This window comes from Netta rufina, assembly GCF_964035555.1.
Source record: "Netta rufina genome assembly, chromosome: 5".
Classification (NCBI taxonomy): domain Eukaryota; kingdom Metazoa; phylum Chordata; class Aves; order Anseriformes; family Anatidae; genus Netta; species Netta rufina.
In genome coordinates, this window is record NC_140128.1 from 18,567,681 (window position 1) to 18,587,708 (window position 20,028).

General features: G+C 37.1%; 1 protein-coding gene across 2 annotated transcripts; it reads right to left on the reverse strand.

Annotated features, from left to right (window-relative positions):
• Nucleotides 1-11,905: 11,905 nt before the first annotated feature.
• Nucleotides 11,906-18,660, reverse strand: GAL (galanin and GMAP prepropeptide; the record flags this gene model as incomplete). Of its 2 annotated transcripts, XM_084288321.1 has the most annotated exons (6): nucleotides 11,906-11,958; nucleotides 12,866-12,943; nucleotides 16,174-16,260; nucleotides 16,701-16,772; nucleotides 17,836-17,890; nucleotides 18,580-18,660. In XM_084288321.1, the coding sequence occupies 6 exons, from the start codon at nucleotides 18,658-18,660 to the stop codon at nucleotides 11,906-11,908; spliced, it is 426 nt and encodes a 141-aa protein (XP_084144447.1). The 2 variants fall into 2 exon arrangements, with proteins under 2 accessions (XP_084144447.1, XP_084144448.1); XM_084288322.1 differs by lacking the exon at nucleotides 16,701-16,772.
• Nucleotides 18,661-20,028: the final 1,368 nt, after the last annotated feature.

The following is a 20,028-nucleotide window of genomic DNA, read 5'->3' on the forward strand; positions in this document are numbered from 1 at the left end:
GTTAGCAATAAATTGGTTTATTCAATATCTAAGCTGCCAAATCCTGGAAAGTGGAACAGTGATGATTCTCTCTGTGTTAACTGTCTCTTCCTTTCAATTTAGCAGCAGGCTATAATTTTCCTTGTCCTTCTCTGTAAGCACAGTACTTTCTCTTTTTGGCTCTTGCGTTCTTTCCTATTGTGAACTCTTTCTCACTGCAGACCTTTTCCTTCCTGAACACCCCCATCTTTTTTTGTTGTTGTTTTGTTTTGTGTTTCCCAAATTTCAGGCACTTAAACTACTGAAGTAGCAAAAATGTCTTGGTTGGTTGTTTTTCTGTATAAATACGTTTCCCCTCTCTTGGGATAATTTGCTCCTGAGAGTTTAATAGTGTTTGTTACTTGCTTGTCCCTTATGCCTTATACTGTATCCACAAGTAACTCCACTTACCAGATCCCAGGGGAACACAATGCTATTATTCTGCTTGGTCTTCTGCTTCCTTTCGTTAGAAGAGTGATTGCTTTTACCCTTGCTACCTTCTAGCTGTATCAACCTACTCCACCTGCTAATATTTTTTCCCTTTTTGAAATTGAAGTCAATCTCCTCGCTCTCTAGTTGTCTTACAGATTGTCAGGTGTTTTCCCATGATTATCAGGTATAGGCCTCAATCCTTCAAATGTTTCAGTGAGGCACTGCAGAAAGTCCACTGTCCTTGGCCAAGTTTTTTAATGTGCTACTATATCACAGCTCTCTTTCTCTTCCTGTGCTTGCTTTAAACAAATTTTCCACCCACCTCCTGCTGACTTTCAGAAGGGGACAGATGAACTGTTGTTACAGACAGTCCCAAATCTCCTTTTTTTTTTCTTTCCTATCTTTTCCTAAGCAAACTGAAGCAATCTCTAACAATTTGCTCAAACAAGCTCTGATAATGTAATATCAGTTGTAGCTTTGATCTTTTATTAATAATTTAATCCCATTCACATCCACCTCACACACTAATGCTAGCCTAATTGTTAAAGAGAATTGGCAGGCTTTTCCCCTGTACCCGCTCATTAATCCTTTTCTGCCTACTTCAGCTCAGTCCTCTTTTGATACTCTTAATGCTGGATTGACTGGATTTTGATTATCTCTCCATGGTAAATACAAAAGGAGTATCAGATAAATTATGACAAATTAAGATGTAACTTTCTAAATTGGTTTCTGTGAACTAGCTATTTCAGAAGATCTGTATTGTGATGACCATTCGGGACAATAAGCACTCTAATAACACTAATAATGCAACAGAATATGAAATGTATTCACTGCACAGAAGAAAGATGTGGCATTTGCCTATGCTGCTTATGTAAGGAAAGAGCTGAGGGGGCACCCACAGTTCTTTTAATCTCTGTCAGAATGATCCCTGAAGAGCTGTTAATCTTTTCCAGGTAGCCTATCTTGAGTATGTATAGCCATAGTGAGGAATAGAAAGCAGGCAGCTCTACACGTTTGGATTCTGCATTCATCTGTGTACAGCACTGATTTCTGGAGACAGAGCTAATTCTGCTTATTCCTCTTTAGCATACTGCAGGACCATGCTGAAATCCTTGGTCTGAGAAGCAGGTCCATTTGGCTTGTGAGGTGTGGATGTCTCTGTAGAGCATCCCATTGTACATTGCAGACAAATTTTTAGTATAGCAGGAGTTCAGGATCCCCTCAGAATGCCAGGGCCCAGAAACTACCTCCCCAACAGCTCCTGGGGATTTGGCTGCTTAGATGTGACACAGGTACTCACATGAATAGCATGTTTTTGAGTTCGATCCCTATGGTAAAGAATGTGCAAGGAGCACTTATTAACCACAAATTCAATAGCTAGAAGACAAGTGAAAAAATTAGTCACATGATACAATCATTTAATTATCACAGATAATTGATGCAGTCATTCTACTTCATTTGGTCAAGTTTAAAAGGCCTTACTTATGAGTGTTTTTCTCTTTATTATTTCTCACTGAAACATAAGTAAAGCATCCAGACGGCCACTGCACAAGATTCTTGTGTTTTTTCTTACCTGCCTTTATTCCACTGATGTCTTTAATTTTTGTCACTCTAATACAGAGACAAGATTTTGACAATTTGCAGTAGATATGACATTTAGCCACTGCATTTCTCTCTAATAGTAAACATGCAATGCTTTATTGTCTGTTTTCACTTCCTAGTTTGTAAAGACTCTACTGGTGTTTGTAATTACAATTCTAAGTAAATCAAATGTTTGTATTGTTTAAAATCTAATGCATGGGTTTTCTCAAGTAGAACAACATTACCACCTTGTGGCTATTTGTTATCACACCGAGATGAACAGGATGTCATATTGATTGCGATGTCTTCTAAACTGGCAGCTGTATCTTCTTTACAGATGTCTTTTGTTTTCACCAGAACACACAAACGTTAGAGTGCTAAAGCTTTAAGAAAAAAACTACCCTAATAAATTTTATAAATTGCTTCTTCAAAGGAGGAAAAAAAAAAAAAAAGCTATAACCCTTGACCCTGTGAATACTTGAACCTTTTCTTCTGGAAACCTTTACCATGATTCCCTCAAATTTCAGCAAGTTGTGGTTATTTAGCTTTAAGAACATAATCCAGAAGAGTTGTGAGAGAGGACATAGTAACTTGAAGCATTAAGCCTCTAATAGCTGAGGGAAAAATTATTCTTGTGTCCATCTGTGGTGTTTTTACTCAGCTGGGCAGCTGAGCTCCACCACAACTGCTCTCTCACTCCCCGTTCTCAAAGGGAAAGGAGGAGAAAATATGATGGAAAAGGCTCGAGAGTTGAGGTAAGAACAGGGAGATCACTCAACAATTACCATCACGGGTAAAATAGACTCAGCATAGGGAGATTAAAAAAATGTATTACCTATTACTAACAAGATAGAGCAGTGAGAAACTAAAAAAAAATAATTTCTCCCCATCTACCCTCTTCTCTGTTCTCCCCCTGAGTGGGGCAGGGGAATGGGGGCTGCGGTCAGTCCCTAATGCTTCATCTCCACCGCTCCTTCACTGTGACTCTCTGCCCCTGCTCCATGTGGGGTCCCTCCCACGGGATGCCGTCCTTCCCAAACTGATTCTGTGTGAGGTTCCCACAGGCAGCAGCTCTCCAAGACCTGCTCCCACATGGCTCCATCCCACGGGGTCCATCCATCCCCCAGGAGCAAACTGCTCCAGCACAGGTCCCCCACGGGTGGGCGACAGCTCCCCCCAGAACCCCTGCTCCTGCGTGGGCTCCTCTCCAGGGGCTGCAGCTCCGGCCCGGGGCCTGCTCCTGCGGGGGCTCTCCATGGGCCGCAGCCTCCTCCAGGCCACATCCACCTGCTCCAACAGGGGCTCCTCCACCCATGGGGGGGCTGCAGCGTGGAGATCTGCTCCATGGGGGACCTATGGGCTGCAGGGGGACAGCCTGCTCCACCAGAGGCCTCTCCACAGGCCGCAGGGGAACTGCTCTGAGGTCCAGAGCACCTCTTGCCCTCCTGCTGCACTGACCTTGGGAGCTAGAGTCTCACTCCTCTCTCCCAGCTACAGGTTAGTTTGTTTGTTTGTTTTTCCTGTCTTAGATCTGCTCTTACAAAGGTACAACCAGCACAACCAACATGGCTTATTGGGTCAGCTCTGGGCAGTGGCGGGCCCCTTTGGAGCTGGCTGGAGCTGGCCCTTACCTAACATGGGGCAGGTGCTGGATTCTCCTCACAGAGGACACCCCTGCAGCCCCCTGCCGCCAAAACCTTGCCCTGTAAACTCAATGCACCATGGTCAATCAAAAAATTAAATGTGCTAAGTAGAAAAGGCAGAAAGAGAATTCTAATTCTATATCAGAAAATGCTTTCTAATAGTGAAGGACAGTGAAGCGCTCGCTGACTACTTTCTTGTAGGGATTGTTGAACCTTTGATTCCGGAAATCTTAAAAGCAAGAACTCTTCAGATATGGTTTACAAGCAGCTGTCCTGTCCAACAATATTATGAGTTGAGGAATTACTGGACTTGCAAGCAGAAAAAAAATAAGTCATTCTCTGAGGAATTCCTGATGTTTCCTGTAGGTTATTTGACTTTTGTCAAATAACAGGGTTGTTTGTTTGTTTTGTTTATTTATATTTAGGTCAGGAAAGGATATGAAGATAGAAATAATCTCTTGCCATGTAAGAACTGACTTATAGAAGAAGTTTTGTCTAAAATTTTTCCATAGAATTCTTTTTCCTTGAATAAATAAGTAAGGCTACAGTTACCAAAGCAAGGAGAGAGAATTACCAGAGACCACCTCCTTCATTAAAGCTATAGAAAGCTTCTCTTGACACAACTGCAGTAGAGGCACAATATCTCTTCTCTTTCTAACACCAGCATGTCTCTTCAGGATTTCTCTTTGGCTCACTTAAAATAAATAAATAAATAAATAAAAAATACAAACAGCCCAAAGGTCAGAAATAAAAAATAATAAAAATCACTGCAGTCTAAAGCTTGTATGTGGCTTTGCTGTTGAAGGAACTATCCAGAAAGAACTATCCAGAAACCACAGGTATGGCCACCTGCTGTCGTGTTGTTGTTGATTCCCAAAATCCTGGCAGGAGAGTGTGTCTTAAAATTTCAGCTATGGTGGCATGCCTCTGTTCAGAAAACAAAACAAAGCAAACAAAAAAAATGATTTAGGTAACAACATGAAGCATCCTGTTTAACAGTTGTTTTAACTCACCTCTGCGCTTATATTACCTTTTTGGGCTGGCTTTTCTGGTATAAATCCCTGTTCTTTCCCAGAAATCAGTAAATTGTTTCAGTTTGTACCAGTCCAGCCTTTGGTCTTTTAGCTCAGCAGCACTGAGCTACCAAGCTCTTTTTCAAATAATGTTTCCAAACTGATGATGCAGTCATCAAAGCTTTTAAAGCCCTGTAAGGTGCAAATGCTATTGGGATATGTGAGGAATACATGGCTGACTTAGAACCCTATTTATTAATACTGACTCAGAGCTAGCATATTGAACAGAAAATGTTCCCAGGAAAATATGGTGTGCTCCCTCTGTGATTTTACAGGGAGGTGGCATGAGGGAGTTTAGAAGGAAAGTGCCATGATACCAGCTAAAGATGAAGGATTTACATATACAGTGTATCAACCCCAGGCAGCACTGCACAGGCTGCCCAGAGGCTGTGAGGTCTCCTCCTTGGAAATCTCCAAAAGCCACCTGTATGTGGTCCTGTGCAACCTGCTCTGGGTAGCCCTGCTTCAGCAGGGAAATTGGACCAGGTGACTCCAGAGGTCTCTTCCTACCTTCTGTTGAAACCTTAAGCATTCTGTGATTCTTTGATTCTATGGTTTTGATTTTTCTGAAAAAAGAAAAAAAAAAAAAAAAAGTAAGTATTTCAGGTCTGTCTGCAGATGTGAAGCCATTCTGAGTTTACAAAAGGTAAGATGTCAAAAAGGATATATATATATATATATATATTTTTTTTTTTCCCCCAGAGAAAAACAGCCTTTCTATGTATCTGAGGAAAATAATAATGCCTATACATAATAGTTACTACTGATCATAAAAGGAAAAAATGTGTTAAATCAGGTTCCCTTAGCCAAGAATATTTGGCTTGTCAACGCTGTCACAAATATGACTCACTGGTAATTGGTGTGTATTATGCCAATAGATAGGTAGAGTGGTGAGAAGGATACTAAAATAATTGTTAATACAACAATTTTTTTTATGTTTCCAAACTTAGTTTTGTAAATAAATGTTTGAGAGCAATGATGAGAGAGAAAGTACTTTCTAATCTGCACTGAAAAAGGAATTTAAATGAAAATGGTACAAAAAAGGCAAAGAAAATATACGTATTTTGGAAAAAAAAAAAAAAAAAAAAAGGTTAAATAGTTTGAACTACATAAAATTATTTAGAATTTTATTGATATGGGGACATTTCTAAATAATACACAGCTATGGTATCACTTTAATGGTTTGAATCAGATGGTTCTGAAGACACAAAATGACAAAGATTTAATGAACAATCTACATTACAGCAGTCAGGATGTAGGAGAACTGTTTATTGAGTAAGGATTGCTATAGATTTTACTTCTGGAATTATATTTAGTATAAGATATAAAATTTACAAAATGAGATTTTATTTATAAAATTGCTCCACTAGATGGGTCAGATCTTAAATGGTACAAATAAACCTGCTGCAAAGTTAGTATTTAAAAAACTTAGTGTTGCTATACTAAGTTTCAGTAGGTCAGATTTGGCACTAATAAGTTGACTTTGTAGAAATGCATTTTTAAACATTAACTAAGTAGGTAACCAGCATAAAAGCCAAGCAGGCACAATTTGCAAAAGTGTGCTTAGAATAGTAATACAGAAATGTAATGCTTAGCTTTGAAAAAAATGATTATTTTTTCTGTCTGCTTCTGCTGATTTTCTAAGTGTTTGGACCTGGGTCCATCCTGCTTAGTTTGAAGAAGCTAGCAAAAATACATAATTTAAAAGGTATTCTGAATTCAGAGCCTGGACTTACCCTTTTAGCTACCTGAGAGCAGAAGGTGATTCAGATCGTCACTTAGCAGAGCTGCCCTCTTCACTTAAAGTGTTTGAAGTTTCTCTGAAGAATCCTAAAAGAAAGAAGTTGCCCAATATGAGTGTCCCCAAGTACTAATTTGCATAAGCAGAAGAGGTGCGTACAGTTCTCATGCAAAGTTTTGGAGTCTACATTGCGTAGGGTTTTAGTAGTTGCAGAAATCAACTGGTGTGAAATCCACTAAAAAGAAACGATGATTCCTAAATATAGTATTTTTTAGAACAGGAATTCAAGGGGAGTAAGACGTCCTTCTGAAACTGCAGGAAAGCAGGATGTAATTCTGAAATCAGAATAAACAGCAAGGAAAGAATACTTGTGCTACAGAAAAGGCATAGGAACTTATCTTGACTTAAAGGACCAAAGTTTCACTTTTAAATCTGAAATACTACCTATAAGATTGATACATGTAAATAATGTCAATAATGTTGATAAATCTGATCAATTATTATCTGATAGATCATTTTTTAATTAAATGAACTACTTCAAGGGAACATTACCATGTTCATAAACATTCGGAAAGGGAAACTCTTGAAGCAATCCATTCTGAACTAGTTATTTCAGTGTTTATGAGTGATAAATAGTCAATGCATATGTGGGAAATTATAGCAAAGGCAGGAAGGAAAAAAAAAATAAAATAACTTTTTATTCTGATTTGTGATAGAATGTATTTTAGAATTTCCTCTCAGACAGACATTCCATATGAGACTCATGTCTCCTACCACTCAGAAAGGTTGTATGATTTATATGTACTTAATCAGTGGAAAATCTGTTGAGATCAATTCAACTAGGAATACCACAGGTGGTGAAAAATACCTGAGTTGAATCTCAACTGCTCTGAAAATTAAGTAGTTTGGAATAATGTGGTGCTTTACAAGCAAGGAGATAAAATAATTCTCATCTGTAACTCAATCCTGGCTTTTTAAAGCTCAGTCGGTAAGGCCTGCAAGCTGAGTCCTGCACACAGTGACAAATGACCTGTGCTCTGAGATATTAAATATTGAGCCCTAAGTATCGCACCTTAGCATCTGACATTTGTATACTGAGTCTGAGTAGTCGATGGACCTGTGAGTTGCAGCTCTCTCTGTTTGGTCCAATTCTGCATTGTCCATACCCAGCCCATACTCAGTCCTTGCAAAATTAAGTATCTGCATTATTATTTCCTTTTATGTAAAAATAAATGATAGGACACAAAATAGTGACAGTAAAAGAATTGTAATTTTTTAATGAACTTCATTAATGGGTGAAAGTTTATTTTTTCTGCTCATATAACTTAGTTCTAAGCTTTCTTTTAAACATTGTATCTGCCTTAGGAATCCCCTGAGGTAATTTATATCCTGGATAGATTGCAAACTGTTTCCCCGTGTCTATTTCTGACTTCTTTTTTTGTCTCATGTACTCTGAAATCACATAAAAATAGTTTTGTAGCTTTTCCTGTGAGTTATTAATGTGTTACTTCATGCACTGTCTCATATCGTTATCTCCTTGTCTTGCTTGAAAGGCAAATGAAGAGCAAAGAAATTGTCAGAATCCTTTGTGAACTAACTCACACTGAGGTTCTCCATTACCTTGGGAAGTTAGTGCGCTGGTCATGTGAAAAAGGGCTGTAGTTAATATTTTCAACTACTACAACACTAAACTTGAAAGCAGAGTTACGTCAATCCCAGTGTCAAGCTTCCTCCAACTTCGTCAGTATTCTGAGTCCCCGTCTAATTTTTGTATGCTAATTTTGCAGTCTGACCTTTGCATTAGTAGACAGGTGGGAAATGCATGGATCCTGTCAGCTGCTTAATGGCTTCCTAATCTGAATAGGCTGTTCCGTGTCAGCTGTGCCATCCCGAAATACCCTCTTCTACACAAAAGTGCTTTGCATTTAAACAAATGTCACTGAGACCATCTGACAGGTGTGGTACTATATTAAAACTACACCTTTTGGGTTAACTGTAGTAATCATTTCTGTATAATTGTTTAAAAAAAAAAAAAAGTGGAATTTCTAGGTTTCTTTTGTAAACTAGCATCAGGTGCTGTGCAGATGAAGAATCTCTGCTTAATTAACCCCCAAATCATGGGTTGGGCTCTAAGGGTTGTATAACACATGCACACACATGTCAATAAAGTGTTCTTTATTGACAATAAAAAAACAATTCAGTTAGACTTTTTGAGCTAGAGGTTTCATTTGGGCCAATAGCTTTTGAAGGACTTTTCTTCTGAATATGGCTGTTTCCTTCACGAATCTATGGCCTCCACAATGTCTTCTGCCAGCCAGTACCACGATTTCACTATGAGGTGAATGGGAAAGGACTTCTTCTTCTGGGGTGGGGTTTGTAAATGTTGCTTGTTTATTTAATTAGGTAATCTTTAATTCCTGGATTACAAGACAGAATGAATTCACTAGGTACCTTTACTGTGACTCTACCATCTTTCACCCTACTAGTCTCTTTAGCTGAAGTGTTTCAGCCTATTTAGTCTCTCTTTTTATGAAAATTGCTCACTGCTGCTGAGCATAGTCATGGTATTTCTCTATAGCTTTTATGTTTCTACAGTAGCCTTTGTTTTTTGCAAAGTGACCAGAAATGCAACTGGTGTCAAAGCTGGGAACAGTGGTAAAATGATGTTTTCTGGGTTGTTTTGTCTACTTTTATAATGATTCCTAACATTCCATTTGCCTTTTGGACTGCTGCTGAAGTTTAAAATGACATTTTACAGGACCATGTACAATGAGTCTAAGCTATTTTGCTGGAGATAATTTAGACCGTTATTATGCGTACGTAAAATTAGAGTTCTTTCTCTGTGTATATTCCTTTGCTTGCATCAACATTTAATTTCATCTTCCATTTTATTGTCCAATAATTCAGCATGATGCAAGCCTTCTCTTCATTTTCAGTATTAAATTTGTATGCCAAATAATTTCATAGCATTAGCAAACATTACAGCAAAGTTTTACTCATTTTCTAGACTTTGGCTTTTGACTTTGTGCAGACGTGGTTTCTGTGTACACAGAAGCGAGATATGATATATGGAAATGAGCAAATAAATGAAATCTAGAGAAAATGGTTAGGATTTTTGTTTTCTTCTGAAGCCTGTGGAATCTTTTTGCTTTTGCTCTGATGAAACTAATGGTTTTCAAATGTTTAAGGGTGATTTTGTTTATCAGGTGTTTGTTTGAGCGGCAGATTTATGGAGATGCCATTCCAACTATTTGCACAATTTAGTTCTGAGATGAGGAGATGTAAGACATGCTTTAAATAAAATAAGAACATTAATAAAATAAGACTTACTGAAACTGACCACGAAGAATACCTTTTTTTTTTTTTTTTTTTTTTTTTTTTTTTTGGCCCTTTGTTTTTGCAAAGATTATGGTGTTATGGAGAGTGAAGAAACACTAATAATTTCACCTCTCTCTGTATTTTGGAATATTATTACCAATAGGTGTTTGAAAGTGGTAAAATTTAAGTGAAAATATGTTGTTTGCTTTAGGCAATTAAATGATTACTTCTTTATTTAATAATAAATGTATATAAAAATTCAGTGCGATGAGTAAGAACTTGTGGGCCTCCCTGCCTAGCCAGTTTTGGAAATCTTCCAAGATACTTGATCCAATGAGATTTTTTCAATATTTCAAATAATCTTAAATTTCAGAATTTCAAGTGAACATTCATTCCAACAAGACCGTTCCAATTTTAATGAGCCTGGCAGTATGCTAATTTAAGTAATATCTTCTAATTTTAAACTCGTTTCTTTTGCTATTTCAAAAGAAAAGAATTTTTACTGCATAAATTATGTTATTTTTAATTGACGATGGGTTCAGCTGCTTTTCCACAGAAAGATGGATTATTGCTTTTGCTGCAAATAACTACTGGTTCTTGGCATTTCAGAGTCAAAGGCCATGGAAGTCAATGGAAAGAGTTCTTGATTTTAGTGAGTTACGGTTCAGATTTCTGACTGGAAATGTGGACATTACTATGGAAAATGAGTTTGAAATTACTGGATGATGTTAATGTACAGACGTTACATTTCACTAAGGGTTTTTTATGTTTTGGAAACCCATAAATTTTAGAAATAATGTCAAACTAGAAGCAATTTCAATGTATACTTTTTGTTACTCTTTCAAAAAAAAAAAAAAAAAAAAAAAAAAAAGGGCAGTAAAGCAGTATCTGAAAGACTTGCCCAGAAGCCTGTTGAATCTGATGGGAAAAAAAATTGTATGCTTTGGAAATTGTACATCAGACATTAGATCAGAGGCTGAGTGACTACCATAAGAACAGTACAGATGGATTGAGAAGGTGAGAGAGCCTTGTGGTTTCAAATTAGCCACTAATGGCTTGGCATCTAGAATGTACTCTGCTATGATAAAAGTGAAAAACAGATTATGTAATAATTCTGTGAAGTCTGTGCACTCTAGAAAACGGTGTTTTGAAAGGACAGGATTTCCTTGTGTTAAGCAGAGTGTCAAAGTCATCTAAATATGAAGAAACCTTATAAGATTCTTTACATTCTAAAACGTTTCTTCATTTCTGCCATGACATTCATCCTTTATGGGCCTAGCATCCTGGTCTTGCTACATCAAAACTCCTCAGAAAGAGTCAAGCATGTCTTGAAGCTCTTTGCTGAACTCAAACTAAAGCACCTCATAAAATATTTTTTAATCTTGGAAAAGACAGTAGAGTCTCTTCATAAAAGAATACAGATCCAGTATTCTTGATGGCATAGGAATAGGAAGCCTACGCATATAGTTTGTGTAAACCTGTGCAGAACAGTTAAATTTGTAAAAGTAAGCTTCAGTCCATGGGCTGATGTACTACAGGTGAATAATATGAAATACCAGATGAATGAACATTCATGTCTATGAAAATATGAAGAGTAAGAATGTTTACCATGAAGTGTAGAAGGATAAATAGGTCTGTGAGACCTTATAATGGCTACAGTCTGAAGTTGAAATTCTTCTCCTGTGTCTCAGTTAGCTAAAAAAACTCAATACATAGTATTTGTTGTCTTTTTTTTTTTTTTTTTTTACTATATTTTTTTATGATTATAGGTGTAGCATAATCTTACAATTTAACCTGGGGCTTATAGCTGATACGTGGTGTGCTGTTTTGTATTTATTTTTAAAATGTTCTTTAAAGGGAAATGAAACAATGTAGTTGCTGTTTATTTTTATTTTATCATTTACCTACAGAAAAAGTTCACCAAGGCAAAATTGTACACCATAACATTACAGTAGAGAAAAGAAAATCCAAGAGGCAAAATGTCATTTACCATTTTTCAGATTAATGCAAACAATACTTCTCATCTTCTGGTCTTTTGGATCTTTTGTTTAGAATTCAATCTGAATTTACACTACAACAAAATATAAATGTATTCTTCTTCAAGACTGGTTTGTTTCCTCTGGTGAAGGTAGATTGTCAAGTGCTCCCATCTCTTCAAAAAAGAAAAAAAAAAAAGTATGTGTATTAATCTTGGAAAATAAATCATAAAATCCAATTTCAGCAGTACACATTTTTATGTTTTTCTTCTTTCAACCATAAGATGGAAATCTTTGAACTTTTGATGATTTAAATTATAAACATTTTTTCTTCTAAATGTTAAGAACCTTTTCCTGTTATAATTTTACTTATTTATATATATATATATATATATATATATATATATATATATATATAAAGAAACTGCATATATATTTTTTATATATATATAAAAGAAACTGCAGGGATAGAGTGACAGAGTCAAAATTTTGTGGCTCCACATAGTTTTACTAGCAGCATTTTGGGCTGTTTGCTAGCATGCATTTTTATGATGCAACTTTATTGTAGAATACATGCATAAAGGAAGATGTTTTTCTTTTTTTGGTAACAAGAATTTCTGAATTTCAACCAACTGCTCTTGGTTGTAAACCGAGGCTTTATTTAATTTGTTATCAAACAGTTTTTTATAACTCCCATGTAATCAGACTGTATTTAGTTTGTTTTCAAATATTCTATATGCCATGTCCATAAAATTTTGGTATCAACAGTTACTTTTGTCACACTGCCTGGAGTAATGAAATAGTATTAGAACCCTGCTGTGCTGGCTATTCATTGACCTGCAGTTTGACAGGACAGCCTTTGCTGTTAAAGTCAGGCATATTCCTAAATGCGTTAAAGTGGAATTGACGATTCATCTCCTTCCACCGTTACTCCCAGAAACGCTGTCCAAAGGCAAATCTGTAGCAGGCTTGTACATTCATGACTGGTCCTATCTCAGTAAATTTCAAACCAAAAAGGACAACAGAAGCAGGATCTTCAGTGATTCTGATAGGTATAGTCAGATTTAAAAAGTGTTCACTAACCTTTAAGATGCAAGTAAGTCAAAAATTCAATTACTGTGCGCACAATGTTTTCATCAGCCAGTGGTCTTCCAAGATTTCCTAGAAAACATGTTGATTGTTACTTAATGTTAACATGGTGTAAAGATCTATTCATTTTATGTTGTGGCTGAGTTTATAAGTACCCTGAAAAAGTTATCTGGAAAAAAATGAAATTAAAAAAAAAAATACAAAAACACCTTGAATTGAAAGCCTCATTTCATGGAAAAGCAAAGCAACTTTGAGGTAAAAAGCTACAATTCTCAGAATCAAAAATTGCCCAATTTTTTATGCCACTGCTGCACAGGAACTACTTTGACACCTTAATGGTCATGATCCTTAAGACCATACCAGTCCAATTGCAGAAGAAAGATATCCTCTGTTCTCAGCTCACTTTTTTGTGTCTGCTAGCCTGAGAAGGAAGGGAAAGGTAAATTTAGCAAATTCATCAGCTTTACCAAACAGATAAAAGTTCTCTATGTAGTCTGACTTTGTTCCCATTAGTCTGCTCATGTGTTATAGAAGTGATGTGCAGTCACACGAACTAGGCCTGGGACTTGACTAAAGGCTCAGAAATATGTGCTTTTGCATATATATCAAGTGCAATATAGTCCCCTTTAATCTTCTGCCTTTTGATACTTCTTAAATGGCCCAAATTATCAAGCTCTCTGGAAGCTCGTTATTATACTCGGGGAAAATGAGTAATAGTTTTGCTCTGTCTGTAAATAAATGGAGACAGCTTGCTTTTTATCAACAAGGCGGAAGCTTGTTCGATATTGGAGAACAAACAGCAGGTAATTTTGCTGAGGATTTTAGTTCTGTGAATGTAAAAGAGATGGCTACCAGAATCTGATTCACAGTCCATTATTACACTGGTGAAAATACCGTCTCTTGATGTTATCACAGAGGACATGTTTCATCTCAGAATATAGTCTGAAAGACTGGCTTTGCAGCACGTGACTGTTGTGGGAGTTCTTCTGTGACAGAAGAGATGATTCAGGTCTGTAGTGATGCACAGATCAGACTGAGCTGTGTAGCCCAAATGAAAAATATTTAAGATGAATCGTAATGGATATAAAGGTTTCTGGTGTACAGAGAGTCAGCATTCATGAATTTGTGTGGAAGTTTGTGTCTAGATGTCTTCTCTTCTAGTCTTTGAATGGTCACAAACATGCTAATTCGTATATTAATAATATTAGTGTTTTCATTTGAAGTTTCTTCGTTTAATTTTTATTCTGATCTCATTTGTTATGGACTTTTTTATGATTAATATCATTATAATTTTAGTTAATTGACCCACATTTTATTCATAATATGATAATTATTGCATAAATATTTTTTAGGTATTTGAGAATATTATGCATACATATTCCTATAAGTATATGGGTCCTTAAGTCTGTATAGCCAATTACTTTTGGGCTCCAGTAGCGAAAGAGTTAGGCTCTTGAAATTTAAAAATTTTCCTAATTTTGCTCATAGATTTATTTATTTTTATTTTGATCTTGTGTTAAGCAACTACCATAGCTTACAAGTTCTAGGATATCGTGAGAGCTAGTGAATTTTGTAGTGTTCCTTTGAGGAAACAGAGTGGTTCTTTGCAATGAATTCTTCTACAGGAACACTGTAAGAAGTAGATCGCTGTTTTAAGGTACTTTTGTAAAGGTCATTTCAACTTCATTTAAAATAGGAGCTCTAGTTCCTTAACCAATTTTACATTCATATCTCCTTTGGATAGGAATTCCATCAGAAATTTCAGCTTCAAAGGAAACTTTTGATGAGAGTAGAGCATCTAAAATGAGGTCCATAATAGAAGCAGTTGTTTAATATATATGTCCTATTCAGACTAGTTTGGTTGGTTTTACTTTTAAACGTGGAGATGCAGCAGTACCTGCAGAAGAGTTCCATAATTCCTAAAGATCATACTTCTGTAAAGCAGCTGGCACTTTATCTGCAAATGGCAATCTGTTCCCGTCTGAGTTGTACTGTTAGATTACAAATGCTGTCTTCTTCTCACTTTGTTTATGACTAGCCAAACACTACTTTAATACCAGTGTTTGAGGAAATAGTGTTAGTTTTGTTGTTATATAAGTACATACCAGAACTAAAACAGCACTTACTCTGAAAATGCAAAAACTAATGTATATATTAATGCTGCTCTTCTATTTACAGAGTAATTATTTCCGTGAAATTATAATGAAGCACATTTCCATTATGTATGAACTTATTTACTGTTAGATAAACTAGGATTGTATTGGGAGGATTTAAAATAAACTGCGTGATCTCTGGGGCTGGGACTTTATCTTCCTCCATTTGTGGGGTGATGAATGTAACAGCACACAAGTAAGTGCCATTTTCTGTGACTGGAGTGAGAAATGTGGCTTTTTGACAGTTTAAATATGAGATTCATTCTATCTCATTTTAGATGCCTGCAGCAGATTTAGTTTCTCATCAGGTGAAAGAGACAGGTTTTTCTAGAAATTTCTACATCTTATCCTTGAAATAGGTGTCAATTTCTCTTCATTGGTCAGAAAGAGCACGTGTTTTAGAGGCCCAGTTTTGGATGATGAGCCTAGACAGCCTAACAGAAATCTGGGCTGCATCCTTTTGATTCCCATTTACTAAATTTTCATACATGAAACCTCAAAAAAATACATTGACTGGACCTAGCTTTTGGACCCAATCTTTCAAAGAAAATAATTAAGGTTGTTCAAATACAGGAAATACTGTGAGACATGGAGAATTTTTCGTTTGTTTGAACTGGTGAAGAATTTTCTAACATAAATAGCCATACAGTGTTGATGTCTGGTTATAACTCTGTAATATCAGAATAAAAATATATATATATTTATACATATTTATATATTTTTTTATATAACCTACATATATATATATATATATGTAGGTTATATAGGTTTATATATATAGGTTTTATATATATAGGTTTCCCTACTGAAAATAATTCTTTATGCTTTCACTTCTTTGCCGAAGAAAGGGAACTCCTTAGTGTCTGAAATACTGATTTGAATATACAGAAATTAAAATAGGTTTAAAATATAATAAATGATATTACTTTTAAGTAAATATGATTATGGTACTTTTCCTGAGGCATCAAGTTGTTTAAGTATGAAAGGCCAAAATTTAAATTTTATTCCTTACGTGTGTTTGGTGGGATTTTTGGTAGAGTGCAAGAGTAACCTTGTATCTAGGTAGTAAGTTAACTCAATGACAGTAAGTAATTACTACATAAAAAACTAAAGTCAAATCAACAATACTGGCATTCAGAATTTTGTTACCTGCTTTTATATCCTCATCAGGCTGTATTTCACGTTTACCAGTGAAACCATGTTTGTCGCTAAAAGATCTGTGGTTATCTACTGCATCTGACAAATAAATTAAAAATCAGAGGAGTTAATTGACTTGAAAACAACCTTTGTCACGTTGCTTGCCTTTTATGGATTTAAAAAAAAGACACAACAAACACTTTTGATGGATACATGTACAAAACAACAACAAAACAATTAACGTGTCACTAAATAAAATAACCTTTCTTCTGAATTAGTGCTTATGACTTGATCATTTAACCAGTCCTATGATCATTTAACCAGTCCTGTACTACCAGACCAAGTCCTGTACTACATACTTGTCAAAGTTATTGAATCAAGTGGAAGTTGTAAATAAATTGCAAGATTGTACATTCATATGTAATTTGGAAGGTTGTTTTTGCTACCATTTCGCCAGTTGTTAGAAAGTGCTGCCAATGAGTTTGCTTAAGAATAAACTGCAGGTAGTTTTTGAAGATTATTCATGTAAACTATCTTACATGCCCCTGGTGCATCTTCTCTCCCCCTTGCCATGGGCATTTCCTTTATCAGTAAAAGCTGATCAATACGACCTGCAACAAAGGATGATTCCTATTACCCAGTCTTAGATAAATGACACTTGAAAAGCACATTTCCATTCTAGCCGATTTGGTTAGATCTGCTTTGGGGCATAAACTTACAAAACTAGTTAATACATTTAAGATATATGAATCTGCTTTTATGTATCCTTAAGGCTAGTGGTCTATAAATGGAGAGTCACAGTAAATATCTGTAGTATCTGTCATATATCTGAGACTGACAGTATACAAACATCAGTAATGAGACATACTACATAAAGAAAAAATGATAAAGGACAGATATTTGAGACAGCTTAGCACTTTATTTCAATTTCCCTTAAAATCTATGTGTATTGAGTCATATATATACACGCATGTATGATCTACCATTTTTCTTTAATCTAATGATTCTTCATCTTTGTAAACCAATATGTGTTCCTGTATTTTAAACACCACAAACATTAAATATTTTTCACATGGTGAACTGCTTGTCGATACTTCGCAGTTTTATGTCATTTTAATTTACAGTTTTTTCCTTCCTATTTTTAAACAGTAGTATAATAAAGCCCTGTAGTAAAGGCATTTTCAAATAGATTTTAAGTGAAATCTGAAATAAGTTGAGTAGTGCCAGAATTTCACATTTTGTCGGTCTTCTTTTGACATCATAACATGTCCATATGTCCATGCATTAAAAAAAAAAAAAAAAAAAAAAAAAAAAGCAAACAAACAAAAACCACAAACACACCAAAAAAGAGAAGGAAAAAGACAAACACAGACACAGACCCTAAAAAAAGTGGGGGGAGCTATTTGCAATATGAAAATTTCAGGTCAGTAGCACAAAGAGTGACCAAATGTGTACCTGGATATAAAGTCTCACAGCATGATTCTTCTTTAGAGAACATCTTTTGTCTAAGGCAACACAGTTCTATAATAGGCACGTAATAAATAACTAAACAAGGACCCAGTTTTTGCAGGTTTAATGTAGTCATCAGAAAAGTGAGTAGCATACGACAGTAAAATGTTTTACAACAAAAAAAGATGAGTTTTGAAATAATGCAAGAAAGAGTGCTTGACTTACGTGGCCCAAGTAGGTACCCAGCACTGTTCAAAGTCCAGCCCCTTTTTTCTTTTGCCTTGAAGAAAAAAGGCAAGTAGGTTAGTGCATGAACTACACAGTACTTTCTGAAGACAAGAAGCAAGCAGCACCCAAATGGATGTTCTTTTAACAGAAGCAGTCTTATGAAGCTTTGAAAAAATAATTTAAAAAAAAAGTTAAAAAAAAGGAATAGCATATAATAACGTCAAAGAAAATACTATTGTTGCACTCCTGCCCCCTTCCCATCTAGTCAGTAGATTTGCTGTTAGCATCCACCTACAGCAAAAAGCTTCACACCATATGAATGAAACTGCAAATCACACTTTGGAAGGAGCAATTTTGACTTTATACTCCAAGTTTGTATTATTAAATTAGATAATCACCTTAGCAGACAGTAATATTTCCATTTAATTGTTTGGATTTACATGAGAGCTTTACGGGGTCCTTATGCACACTACCTTTTCTGAGTCAGACGGGGATATCCACTGAATTTTGTCCTGTCAACTAGACCTTTTTTCTTTTAGTCCCAATGTCAGTTACATGGGAGCTATAATTCAAAAGTCTAGTATTCCAAAGTAAAAGCCCACTTACTGCCCAAAATATTTGAGTCCTGCATCCCGTACACCTAAATACAGGGTAAATAACTGCTGGGATTTCTGTCATTTGTCAGCTGAGGCACAGATGCTGCCCAATGGAAAGGACCCAGCGTGGGACATGAGTACTTACAGATAAAACCAGTCCAAATGTTTCTGACAGGGCGGCACAGAGGATGAAAGACAGGAAGAGGAAACTAGCGCACCTCTGCATCTGTAAGGAAACCGTACCAGGGTGAGTGCTCCGAGTTACCTATCGCCTCTGCCCCCCAGCTGCTGGTGGGAGCAGAGCTGAGCATCCTTTGGGAAGGACAGGGTGGTTGCAAAGAGTCTGGCACCCCAAATCCCCCTGGGGGGGAAAGGGCAAGGGGTAGGAAGGGCAGTACCTTGAGCCGGGGCGTGATGACCTCTTGCTCACAGCGCTTCACTGGGTGCTGGCAGGCAATGACGGGGTGGACGTGGTGGTCCGGGGGGGTCCTCAGTGCATGGCCCCAGGGAGCTGGCACGGCTCTGAGGGCACGGCACGGCACGGCAAGGCTCTGCACACCCGTCCCCACGTCCCCTCCGCTCTTTATGGGCTGCGGAGCTGCCGCAGCGGAGGGCCACTCTCCTGGGAGGGGAGGCAAGAGCCGCCCACCGCCCCCCTCCGCCTCCCCTGGGTCATTTTCCCTCACCAAGCCACTGCATTAGGAAGGGTAAAAAATGATAGCAATTCAATTAGAGGCATTTGGAAGCACGACGCGGGCTGCAGGGAGATAACGGTCCCGGCAATTACCTCTGATTACGACAGCCTTGGGTAGGCTGGCGAGCTGGGAGAGGAGCTCTGCTCTGGGCAGCCTGGCCTCCCTCCGCTGCAGCTTCGCAAGGCCTCGGGTGCTGCTGGGCACTAAGGAAATATAACAAAATACAGCTCCCTTGTCAGAAAGGCTCAGAGCTAAAAACAAAAGTCTACATGGGATGCCCGCTAGCAAGATTCACGGTGCCTGGGTATTGCATTTGGGAATGCAGTGCTCACCTCTTCCACTTGCTCTCCCTTGAGCTCCCTGCAGTCCCTTAAAATCCCTTTGACTCTTATGCCCTTTGCTCTAGCATCACAGCAAAACGAGCTGAAGACAAACTCCATTATTGTGCTGCCCTGCTGCTTCAAAGTGCTCGGAGACGCAGGAGTCCTTTAGAAACCTGCCTTGTTTGTTTGCTCGTTGCCTAGGCTGTAAGCCAGCAATGTTTTGACTCTGAAATATCTTTCCTTTTTTTTGTTTTCCTTAAGGTCTTGTGTGAAAGGGTAGAATTGAAGCTCTCACCAATGATTAGACTAACCCTAGTGTGTTAATTACAAACAGAAAATTTTCACCAGTTTGCTTAGTTTAGCTGTGGTTACAGCCAGCATGGGGACGTGCAAAATCGAATTACAAGGCACGGGATCCAATATTGGTTCCCTTTAATCCCAGTCAAACTGTATTTTTTTTTTTTGCAATACATGAATTTACTTAGTATAAATCCCCCTAATCCCTCTTTTAGTATGAAAAGCATAACAGATGTTGCACAGAGTAAATTATACTTCCAGCTCCTTTTTCTGAAGCTG